General features: G+C 40.7%; 1 protein-coding gene across 1 annotated transcript in view; it reads right to left on the bottom strand.

The window, feature by feature from the left end:
- Positions 1 to 12,497, bottom strand: part of edil3 (EGF like repeats and discoidin domains 3) — a 366,806-nt gene that overhangs the window by 142,226 nt on the left and 212,083 nt on the right. The window contains exon 5 of the mRNA XM_008103010.3: positions 3,360 to 3,473. Within this exon, the coding sequence (XP_008101217.1) occupies positions 3,360 to 3,473 (114 nt within the window). The remainder of the gene's footprint in view (positions 1 to 3,359; positions 3,474 to 12,497) is intronic.

Below are 12,497 nucleotides of genomic sequence, written 5' to 3'. Positions count from 1 at the left end.
TAAATGGTGTTTCAGTGCTCTTTATCTGAAAAGGCCTCAACAGCTAATATGATGTAGTGGTTGGGTCCATATTCTAGTACTGCTGAGCTTCTAAGCCCTTCCTTCTGAGATGGATGATCTAAATCAAGGGTCCTCAAATTAAGGCCTGTGGGCTGATGCAGACCTCCAAGGTCATTTCCCTAGCCACGCCTTAGGATTGCCCTAAGTCTGAAATGACTTAAAGGCACACAACAACAATCCTAATTAACTTGACTATCTTATCAATCAAAAGCAGACCCACACTTCCAGAGATAGCCCTAGGCAATTTTCAAGTGTAAGCAAGCAGTATTTTGCCCACCCCCACCCCCGCCCCAAACAAATCACTGAAAAAGAAAAGGTAGAAGGTAGAGGTGAATAGAATATATATGTGTGATATATATATATATATATATATATATATATAGAGAGAGAGAGAGAGAGAGAGAGAGAGAGAGAGAGCACATATGGTCCCTGCATATGTGTGTTTGTGTATCTCAGAGAAACAGGGAGAATTGGGACTCCTCTATCCCAATTGCATGGAGGAGAGATCAAGTCCCCTCCCCTCCTCCCAATCTAAGCTTCCTAGAAACTCCTGAAAACTCCAGCAACCTTTTAAAATGGGGATCAAGGTTCAGCGATTAGTGCAATTCCCTCCCCTTCTAGGCTTTCAATTTGTTCCAGGATTTTTTGCATTTCCCTCCTTACAATACTGGTTTGAAACTGCATAGAAATGCCAGCGTGGATAGATTATTATGCTTTTAATCCTCCTGTATTAAGGGACCCACTTTCCATCTGAACTTGCTCTAAACAGGGTGTCCCAAAAAAGGTATACACACTTAAAAACAGATACCTTAATTGAAATTTGTTTTCCCTCCCACATGTTAAACCCATTGGAATTAATAATGGAAATCAGGCCCCTTCTATGCTGCCTTATGTCCCAAGATCTGATTCCAGATGATCTGATTTAAACTGGATTATATGAGTCTCCACTGCCATATAATCTGGGATAGAAAGGTAATCTGGGATAAGATCCTGGGATATAGGGACAGTGTAGAAGGGGCCTCAGGCTGGTACTACACTACCCTATATCCCAGGATCTAATCCAAGATTATCTTCTTATCCCAGATTATCTGGCAGTGTAGACTCGTATACTCCAGTTTAAAGCAGATAATCTGGAATCAGATCTTGGGAGATAGGAGCAGTGTGGAAAGGGCCTCACAGTGAATCTACAGTGCCCTATATTCCAGGATTGGGGCCGGGCTGTGGCGCAGCTGTTGAGCAGCTGCCTTAAATCACTCTGACCATGAGGTCATGAGTTTGAGGCCAGCCCGTGGCGGGGTGAGCACCCATCAATTAAAAATAAAAAATAGCCCCTGCTCGTTGCTGACCTAGCAACCCGAAAGATAGTTGCATCTATCAAGTAGGAGATAAGGTACCACTTATAAAGTGGGGAGGCAAGATTAACTAATTTACGACCTGTAATGAGGAAGTGCCGTCAGTGTGGATGATGAAGCAGCTGCTCCCCCCTGTGGCCAGAATCGAACATCCCCTCAGAAGAAGGTTAACTTGCTTCTGCGTGTGTCTCTCAGTCTCTGTTTGATGTGTTTATGGGCATTGAATGTTTGCCCTATGTGTGTTATAATGTGATCCGCCCTGAGTCCCCTTCGGGGTGAGAAGGGCGGAATATAAATACTGTAAATAAATAAAATAAAATCTCATTCCATATTATCTGATTTAAACTGGATTATATTAGTCCCCACTGCCATATTATCTGGGATAAGAAGAAAATCTGGGATTAGATCCTGGGATATAGGGCACTGACATCTTGGAGAGCCAGGCAGCGGGGTACTCATGTCCATGTCCCTAGGTCCAGGTAGTTGCCCTTGCTACCTGTTCTCTCCTCGCACCTTCCCTTCCCTTTCCATCCCTTCCTTCCCTCTTTCATCCCCGCTTTCTTCCCTTCCTTCTCTCTGCTCTCTGCAATGGCGCCTGTTGCTGACAGGTGGGAGTGGTGCTGGGCGCCCCCTAGAGGATTGCGCCTTCAGAAAATGCGTAGTTGGCTTACTGCTTGAACCGCCCCTGCACACTTCCCATTGAAATACTGGCAAGTTTATGTTGGCAAATTGGTCTTCATTTTAAATATTGTATTGTTCTTTTATGTATGTGCAGCATGCACAGGAATGAGTTCATTTTTTACCCTTTCTATGTACCACAACATATCCTAAGAATTAAGTATAGGTATGGTATAGCATAATAACAAAAGGCTCCCTGCCCTGAAATTTAGCAGGAGTGAAAATCATCCATCATGCAAAATATTGAACTACAGTTCTTAGAATCCCTATCCAACACAGCAAATATGGAATACAGTGGAAAACTAGATAGTTGCACTTGCTGTATGGGAATGGAATGGCCTGCAGTTGGCCACCCAGAATGTATGATACAATTAAAATTATGTAGTTTAGGAGACTTGGGAGCAAAGTGTCATCAATGCACATATTTATGGTCTCACTCCAAGATTCTCTCAGTGTAATGTAAATATGTGAATGTGGGTCTATGCAACACTGAACCATACATCCTCCTCCTGATATTCCTTGAAGCCACAGCAAGCAGGCAGGATTGGATAAGAATCTGGCTAAATCCCCATAGCCAATTATTACAAAAGTACTAAGATTCCTACAGATCTCCATGTGTTATGGTGATGTAGCCAAATGTTTTTCCAATTCTGTCTTCATCATACAAAACAGCCATGCAGGGTGGTTTGAATGACTTTACAGAAAGTCAGTGAAGGGATTTTGGTTTCTATAGAAAGAAGAAGGGAGTACCAATCTTTGCAGGATCTAAAAAAGAACATCTGCAAGCATAAGAGCCAGTTTTATGTGTGTATGCCCCAAACTGAATTCTGCTCAAAACATATTTTCTTTATGCCCTGCCTTCCTTTCAACTCTGAAATAAGATGCTAATGAACTAAAGGAAATAAACATTGAGACCACTGTATATGTTCCATGTCTGCTACTGAATATAAATCTTTTACTTAAACTGGAAATCGGGAGGATTGAAAAGTGCAGTGAAAGAAATGAGAAGGACAACAAAGAACAGAATGGGGAAAATCCTTTGATCTCTTCTGTGGTTTAACTGCAAGATGATGAGAGACTTAAAATGGGAGCACCCTTGAACAAAGTATTTATCAAGGATCGCAGGCATCAATCAAAGGTTTGGATAGATGACATTGCATATCCTGAATATCACCTTAATACAAATAACTTTGCATTTTATTAAACTTTAGTAGGTTACAGTTATTTTGCAAATGGAATTTAAATCGATACAACATAATGTATACTTACTGTACTGGCAGTTCCTTCCCATGAATTCCCCTGGACATTCACAGGAATAGTTGGCCACCAGATCTGTACAGATGCCGCCATTCTTACAGGGTTCAACTTCGCATTCATTCACGTCTATAAGGAAGTATAGTGACAATATTAATTGCATATCTGCATTTCATAGCCAGAGGTCTGACAATGCCAGCAAAACATCCTCAAGCAACATTATCACAATAATGAAACTTGCACAGCCTTTCCCCCTTTCAAATAAATAATAAAGGGCTAGACAGTAAAAATATGCATAGTACAATATAGCCATTTATTTATTCATTCATTTATTTATTTATTTACATCATTTTTACCCCGCCTTTCTCCCCGGGGGACTCAAGGTGGCTTACAATAAATAGGCAAAAATTCAATGCCTAAAAACAGTGTACAACAATTCATATAAAAACGGATACCATTACAAAATAAAATCACATTATATAAAATTTTAAACATCCAAGATTAAAATCCATTCATCCAGAATCCTCACATAAGTCTTGGTACAGGTCATGTAAAGTCCATGTTCTCATTCATTAAAAGCTTGTGTGCACAAACATGTCTTTAAGGCTTTCCCGAAGCCTAGGAGAGTTGGTATTTGAACCAAGTAGTTCAAATACCAACTCTCCTAGTAGTTTTATTTAAAGTAATTCCAATAGGATAGAACCTAGCATGGTGCAGCTCAGAGCTGTCCCGAGGTAATTTTTGGGAGTAGGCGACTGGAATTTTGGTGTGCCTCCCGAATTTTGGCACCCCCCCCCCAAACAAATTGCTGATAATTACTGGCGCCGGCGGCGGAAGGCCCAACCACCCGTCTGCGCGGCCACCCTCCTGCTCTCCCTCGCTATCCGAGGACTCCTCGCCCACCGCCCGTCCGTTGATGGGCCTGTGCGTGTGCGCAGGCCTTCCAATTGACTGCGCGGTGGATTGGAAGGCCTGTGCACGTGCACAGGCCAATCGACCATGCTTTTTGGGCGATGGGCCTGTGCGCGTGGTCAGGCCTTCCAATCGACCGTGCGGTCGATTGGAAGGCCTGCGCACACGCACAGGCCCATTGACAGGCGGGCGGCAGGTAAGGAGTCCTCGGACAGTGAGAGAGAGCAGGAGAGCAGCCGCATGGATGGGTGGCTGGGCCTTCCGCCACTGCCGTCGCCCCCTCGACAGTGCCCCCGCATGCTCTGCGCCACAGGCAACTGCCTAATTTGCCTCATTGTTGGACCGTTTCTGGTGCAGCATTTTGTGCACTGAACTATGAAGAAAAGCATTCAAATGCTCAGCCTTGGAAACCCACTGGATGACCTTGGGCAAGTCATATTCATTCACCTTCAGAGGACAGAAAAGCCTTTCTTGAACAAAATCTGTCAAGAAAGAAAACCCTGTGATAGGTTTTCCACTATACCATGCTGGCTCCAACTGTGATCTTCTCCTGGACATATTTTAACAGCTATGATACAATCTTAGAAGTGGGTCAGTAAAGTTTTTCCTACCCATAGGGCAGTCACAGTACAATGCCCTGCTAAATTTAGAGTTTTTATGATGGGAGTAACATGTATAGATGTCCCTATAAACAAAAGGTAATATCAGAATGAACCCTGGCACAAGCGTAATGGATTTTGTCTAAAGTGAGCAAACCCTTTATTGCCCGAAAACCTTTCCAAATCATATGAAAAAGTTAATATATCTTCCCATTTCTAATTGCCTTTAATATGTACTAGGAGAGAAATCTTATTAATTTAATTAATATATTTCTTGTGTAAGTCCACATATTAAAAGATTATCTTCAAGGCACTAATGCCATAATTGCCCTTTAGCTTTATTACCAGTATTAAATATTTTTATGTAACTAGTACTTTGATATATGATTTTTTTTTGTTGAAAAAAGTGACTGCATGAAAGAGAATCAATTTGTCACATGGCATTATTCAAGCACACTTGCAAATTGAATGACAGCCCCCATCCAAACTACAGTTGCCTACAATCTGGGTCTAGCAGAACCAGTGATAAGAAAGCAGTCACCAAAACCCAAAACTAAAATACTGCACCCTCACAGCCTGAATTCTGATAATGAAAAGGTAAATTATTCTGCAAGAGCATGTTAGGTTTCTTGAAAACACAATATAGTTTTTAAAAATGCATGGGGATTGCTAATAAATGAATTATTATGCATTTCTCAAGTACAAGAAAGATTTAGACAAACATAGACTGCATTAGGAGGTAGCTTAATGCAGAGCATAAATTCACTTATGAGAAGTTTATAAAGCCATCATCCTTTGGCAAATATCAATTTAAATCCCCTTGTGTATAATAGATATTTAGCTACTTATCATGCCAAACAAATGTCTATGACCAACCTTTAAAAAGCAATAAAAACTTTAAAATATTTTATATTTTTGTGTCTTTGCCCACTAAGAACTCAATTCCATTGAGTCACACTTTCTGTACAAGGACAGACATATGGACACTTCTGAACATCATGTTTCTATATAACTACCTCTGTGACTATTTTATAAACATTGAGGTCTCATGGAAGATAAAAAATCACAATAGTTATGATATTATGTCAGAAAACAGTATACTTTTGAGAACTGAAATTTACCACAGTCATTTCAACTATAATTTAGAGCCTAGTAACAAGCAGAAAAGAGACTGTTGTTTAATGTTCTGTTTTTAAACTCCCCAGAAGCGGTTGTTCAAAAACAAGGTGTCACTTTTGCATTGCAAAAGAAGGCAACAAAGAAGGTACTGATTTATATAAAGAGGACATATACTATATTGTGCATTTACTATCCCATCACATGAGGTGAATTTAGTGTCATTGCATGTTACCATGATGCTTTCTCCTTGGAGTCTGCCAATACAATGTACTACAACGTCCGGTATGGCTCCATTGAGGAAGCATCTTGACAGCATGGTAGGACAATTTCCTTGGAACACAGGTGGTTTCCTATGTTCTGTTGGGAACTGTGGAGATGTAGTGTCTCAGAGACCTCCGAGTCATGACCCCGTCGCCATTACGGAGCAGACCGAAGAAGAGATGGGGTTTCTGCCATTTCCGCATGATTCCGCTCCTTTCGAGATGTCCCCTGTTGACAGTTTTAGCCCACAGTTAATTAAAAAGGGCCTTGACTCACAGCCCGGTTCTCCAGAGAGCGCTATGTTTGACCGCAAATTGTTTTGGGAGGCTTCACGCGCGGAAAAGATGATTTTGAGGCGAAGCACTAGATTAGCGGAGAAAGCAAGCGTTAATTAAGCCGGTTCCCTTGAGAGTTTCTCAGGGAGAATTGCAGCTGGCAAGTGGTTGACTTTAGGCATTTTCCCTTGGGAAAGAGTTCAGACACCTGGCTGGAGAGGAGAGCAAAGTCCCATAAAAGTTCTGGGCACCAACTCGCCTTTGCGGTGTTCAACGTGTCAGTTGAGGGATTCACATCGACTCTAGTTCTGAAGCGCACTACTCTCGAGTAGACCGGTGTTGTATCTCGTCTCCCTGTCAAGCCTGGACAGTGATTCAGCTTTACCACGACTAACTTTGCCTTGCCTTGCATCCTAGCCTCGGATTGAGACCTGGAGCTCTTGACAGATCTTGCCTTAATCCCCACTCAAACAGCCTAAAGGTTTGAGTGTGTTTCGGTTATTGGATTTAAAACTTTGAACTCTAATAGTGGACATCTACTTTCATATTACTGGACTATATTTGACCTTTCCTGAAAGGTCTACTGCTGGACTATATACTCTGCTTATTTTTAGTTGGCTCCTTTATTTCCTTAATAAAGATATTAGACTGTTTATTGGCCTTCGTGTCTGATTCCCAGTGCTCACGCTGCCTGAGGTGTCACAGGAGAAGTCATAGTTATTATGTTTAATTTTAACTGTTAGAGTATGTATTTGTGTTTAGTTGACACAGTAGCTGAAACAGAAGCCATCTTGTTTCAATCCACAGTAATGCTGTTACCAAGGAGACGGAGCTGGCTAGCTCACCAGAGGGAGAAGTGGGCGGAGCCACAAAAAGGAAAAAGTGGGAGTTAAAAAAGAAGAAGAAGAAGCCAGTGAGTGTGTGGCTGGAGGCTTTTCAGTCAAGAAGGGCTGAGGAGACAGGCCTGGCCAAAATCTTTAGTCAAGGCAGACTAAAGGAGCCTAGTCAAGATCTCTGGTTGGGAAGAACTAGTGATCAGGAATTTGATCGGTAGATCAAATTAAAGGCTTTCATTGTAGTTGGGACATTGTTCACTAAGGAGCTCAACTGAGGTTAGAGTTCGCTACAATTTATATCATCAGTAGGAGAGTGAGAGTGGAAGTACACCAGAGACTACTGTTGTGGTGGTTATAAGAGTTATTAAACAACTTGTTTATCTAAAATTCCATAAGTAAATCAGTCAACCTGCAACTATAAGCTTTGTATGCAATACACTTGTTGTTCTTTGTCAACAACCGACTCATTTCATCTCATCTGCGTCTGTGGAGCCAAATTTCATCAGTGATAATTCAAAAGCCTCACGTTGGTGGCAGTTACCTTAATAAATCACCTAATTGGGGAAGAGTAATAGTCACAGTTACCTCAGAAAGGTAACAACAACACAGAAATCCCTAACTACAGAGACAGAGGCTGGGATCTTGAAATAAAGATCACCCCCTGTAATCCTTTCCCTCATATAAAGGTGATATATATATAATCTAGAGGGATTAAAAGATTCAAAAATCCCCTCAGCAGTGGAAACAGCATTTACAATTTGCTTTGACACCATTACAATCAGCTTGAGTCTTCTCAATTGGCTTTAGCACCATCACAATTGGTGGCAGCGTCGGGATTGAGTCTTCGTAATTAGATCAAACCATCCCAATTGAAGTAACGTCTGCGCAGGAACAATGGGACTAGCATGGGGGAAGTCATGCTGTGGCACTTCCCCACATGGGATGGGAAAGTATCACTGTGAACAAGGTGGGGCATGGGGCACTGGAATTGCCCTGCTGCTCTGCTGATTCACCATAGAAGATGGCAAATCATCCTGTGGGATCTCATTCGTGTGATGAGGTCACTACACATAGTTTAGAAATATTTACTTTAACTTGAAATACACTACATGTAATAATGTTTGAAACTATGCACTCTTGACTTTTTTTTCTTTCCTTTTTCTATGAACCATAAAAATCCCTTAGGTTTAGAAACAGTTTTAAGTCATATATAATTATAACTTCTTGGAACTTAACAAAAATTCTATGATGAGCTGAACAATGAGTAAAAAGGGGTTTCGTGTAGCACCTTAAACCATACAATTTGGTTTGTGCAATTTGAGGGCCATATTAATACTAAAAAAAAATACTGAGAAAAGTGCATATTTAAGTCGAGGTGTGCAAAATTTTGGTTTCAATTCATAAGTCATATAAATTTGTATAAATTTGTACTAACGAATTTTACTTACAATTTGAAATGGAGGCCCTCCAAATTAAAACAAAACATTCCCCACAAAATTCTGGATTTTTTGTGTTAAATTTCATTAATATTTCACTTATGTTTTTCAATGCAGGGATAAAAGGGAAAGGCAAGGGAGTTGTATCACATGCTCTTTCTCAGCCAGTTACAGTTTGGACTTCAAGTCCCAGACATCCCTGTGCTGGCTGGGAATGGTAGCTGCATCTGTTTATTTTTCCTGCAAGCTGTCTCCCCATCTCAGTAGGAGAGGGAGAAAATTTATAACATTTCTAAAAAACTTGGGGGGAAGGTGTTGTTTCATTGTCCATAAATTCAAGGGGATCCCTCTTGTAGTTTTTTAAATTATTTGTAAAAACTGAAAGAAATTTTTAAGAATCAGTGGATGAGTGAAAAGTTCTGAAACTTGGTAGGCTAACAGGGATAAATGTGCCCTACAAGTGTTTCACAAGTGTTTCAGTTCTCTGAAGCTGAAAAAGTGTGACTTGCCCAAGATGCTTAAAGATTTAGTCATTCACTGATTTTTAGGATTTTTTTCCAATGTAAGCAATTACATTGGAAAAAAAAATCCTAAAAATCAGTGAATGACTAAATCTTTCTGAAACTTGGCAGGAATTATGCCCTACTCATGTTCTCTCACGGTGGAGAAATTGAATGGGATACTTCTTTTTATTTATTTTGTAAAAATTGGTGGATGTGCAAATCTTTCTGAAACTTCAGATGAATTATGTTATGTTATGTCATTGCAGAGAAATTCAAAATACTAGCTCTTGTAGTTTTCTTTTTTTTAAAATGTTATTCATAATTGTTTTTAATCACACAAAAACAGTGGATGTACAAAATGAAATGTTCTGAAACTTGTGGGAGGGGCTTACAGTTGTAAAAGTGTCCTACAAGTGGAGCAGGTTTCATCCTGATAGCAATATAAATGACTGAGAAATGAGCCACAGAAGTTTTCCCATTGTCGCAAATGAGTAGAATAACAAAACAAAATAACTACATTTCAGATTCAAAACGAAACATCCCCTTTTGAATTTTTCAAAACACTAAATGAAATGGGTGCCATTCTGAATTTCATATTTTAAAATGAAATGGATTTCTGATGTTTTGCACACTTCTAATATTTAGTGCCATTAGCATTTATACAAGATTATAGATAGAGGTTTTTTCTATAATGCCCTTTACATTTTTAAAATTTACCTTGGAAAGTATATTTTAAACACTTGATAGGTCTCTGTGATCATAGAACATGATGGTCCTTAACCCAATTGTATGGGTACTGGAGGTGCAACCTGAATCAGATTTCTCCATTTGCATAGTATTCATCCCAGTGATGCTTTGAGAAAATTCTTTGCTGTATTCGTACCGTGGAATGCTTTCAGCAGCCCAACAGCCCAAAAGCATAGGAAGCCACCAATTACAAGATTAATCCATTTGTCCATCATCATCGCTGATTACTTGGTTGAAAGCAGTTCTTCATCAGATAAAAATCAGATAAAAACCTTTCACATGATTTCTGTTCCTTGAGAAGCTGGATCTGGCCACGATGGTACATGCTTTAGTTACATTTCATCTGTATTACTAAACATGGGGCTGCTCTGAACTGTGTTAGGAAACTTCAGCTGGTCTAAAGAGCTGCATCGAGATTGCTAATTGTGGCTGGCTCCAGGGAGTGGACAGCCCCTCTGTTGCAAAAGCTCCACTGGCTGCCAGTTTGTCTCTAGGCACACTTCAAAATGCTGGTTATGACATCTAAAGTCCTATATCGCTCAGGTTCTGGCTATTTGGCAGACCACATCTCCTTGTATAAGCCTGACTGGGCCCTGAGATCTTCAGGACAGGCTCTTCTCTTGGTCCCACCTCTATCTCAGGCTCGGTTGTTGGGAACAAGAGAGTGGGCCTTCTCGGCTGCCACTCAACTGTGGAACTCCCTGCCCAGAGAATCTAGAATGCCACCTCCTTGCTGTTCTTCTAGTGGCAGGCTAAACTCTTTTTATTCAGGCAAGCTTTTAAAGAAGGCTTTTAAGATCACATTGGGGATGCTGTGATTTTTAGCTTTACATATGTTTTTATGGATTTTAACTGTGAATTTTAATACTATTGATGTTTAATTCTGTTTTAATGTTTGTAGATTTGTCCATTTTAAATTGTATTGAAATGCTTTTAATGTATGTCATTTGAGTCTCCTTGAGGAGAGACAAAGTGGGGTATAAATAAACAAAATAATAATTCTTTTAAGTAGCAGTATCAGAGCTGCAGGCAACTTTTCAGAGAAAGAAACACCTCTAAATATTCATTTCTTAAGAAATTCATGAAGATATCATACGTCAACGGGCAACATGAAGGTACACACTCAGTCTGCCACTGAATTATAATTTATCTCCCAGAATTTCTATGGTCTTTATAGACAGACTGGTCATATATAGCACTGATTCTTAAACTGTGTTTCTGGACTCCAAATGGGGCTCCCTTAACTCAATTTTGGGCTCATGAAAAATTTGGCAACAGTAAAAGGTTTCTGAACCAAAACTTAGATCCTGTTTTCAGCATTACATGAATCTTCAAGCAACAAATATTGTCTAGGAAGCCTTGCAAATGCTGATCTCTTATCAGTAAATGTTTAGTTTAATACCTATTTTTATATACACCAATATATCCCAGGGTCACATAAAAATTTATTAGGCAGAAAGGGGTTGTAAGTATCTGAATCCATCTCAGTCTGGTTTCTGGCCTAGCTATGGGACAGAGATTGCATTGGTCACCTTGGATGATCTATGAAGAGAGCTAGACAAGGGGAATGTGCCTGGTTCTCTTGGATCTCTCAGCAGCTTTCGATACCATCGACCATGGTAGCCTTCTGGGCTGTCTCTCCAGGATGGGGCTTGGGGTACTGCTTTACACTGGCTCTGATCCTTTCTGGAGGGTTGGGCCCAGAAGGTGGAGTTGGGGGACTCCTATTCAACTTCCTGGCTGGTGGTCTGTGGGGTCCCTCAGGGTTCAATTCTGTTGCCCATGCTTTTTAACATTTATATGAAAACACTGGGAGAGATCATTTGGAGTTTGGTGTCAAATTTATGTGGATGACACCCAACTCTATTACTCTTTTCCACCTAATGCCAAGGATGCCATCCTGTCCCTGACCCAGTACCTGTCATCAGTGATGGACTGAATGAGGTCTAACAAGTTTAAATCCAGACAGGACAGAAGTACTCCTGGTCAGTTGGAAGGCGAATCAGGGTGTGGGATTACAGCCAGTGTTGAATGGGGTCACACTCTGGGGTGATCCTGGACTCATCAATGACCCTGGAACCCCTGGTGTCATTGGTGGTTAGGAGTGCCTTCACACAATTAAAACTTGTGTGCCAGCTGCACCCATACTTTGAGATGCCAGATCTGGCCATGGTAGTACACGCCTTAGTCATATCCCACTTGGACTACTGCAATGTTCTCTATGTGGGGCTGGCTTTGAAGATAGTTCAGAAGCTTCAACTGGTTCAGAGATTGGTAGACAGATTACTAACAGGAGCCCCATATAGGGAGAGATCCACTCCCATGTTGTGGCACTTCCACTTGCTGTCGATCTGCTTCCGGGCTAAATACTAGGCTTGTCCGATCGATGGAAAAAATGTTTCAATTCTCGTTTCTAAAGTAGGGGATGCCGGCTCTTCGATGTAGAAATTATTTCTAAATGTTTC

Source organism: Anolis carolinensis, chromosome 2, assembly GCF_035594765.1.
Source record: "Anolis carolinensis isolate JA03-04 chromosome 2, rAnoCar3.1.pri, whole genome shotgun sequence".
NCBI classification, from domain to species: Eukaryota; Metazoa; Chordata; class Lepidosauria; order Squamata; family Dactyloidae; genus Anolis; species Anolis carolinensis.
Note: the sequence above shows the minus strand (reverse complement) of the source record. Positions and strands in the feature narration are given on the sequence as shown.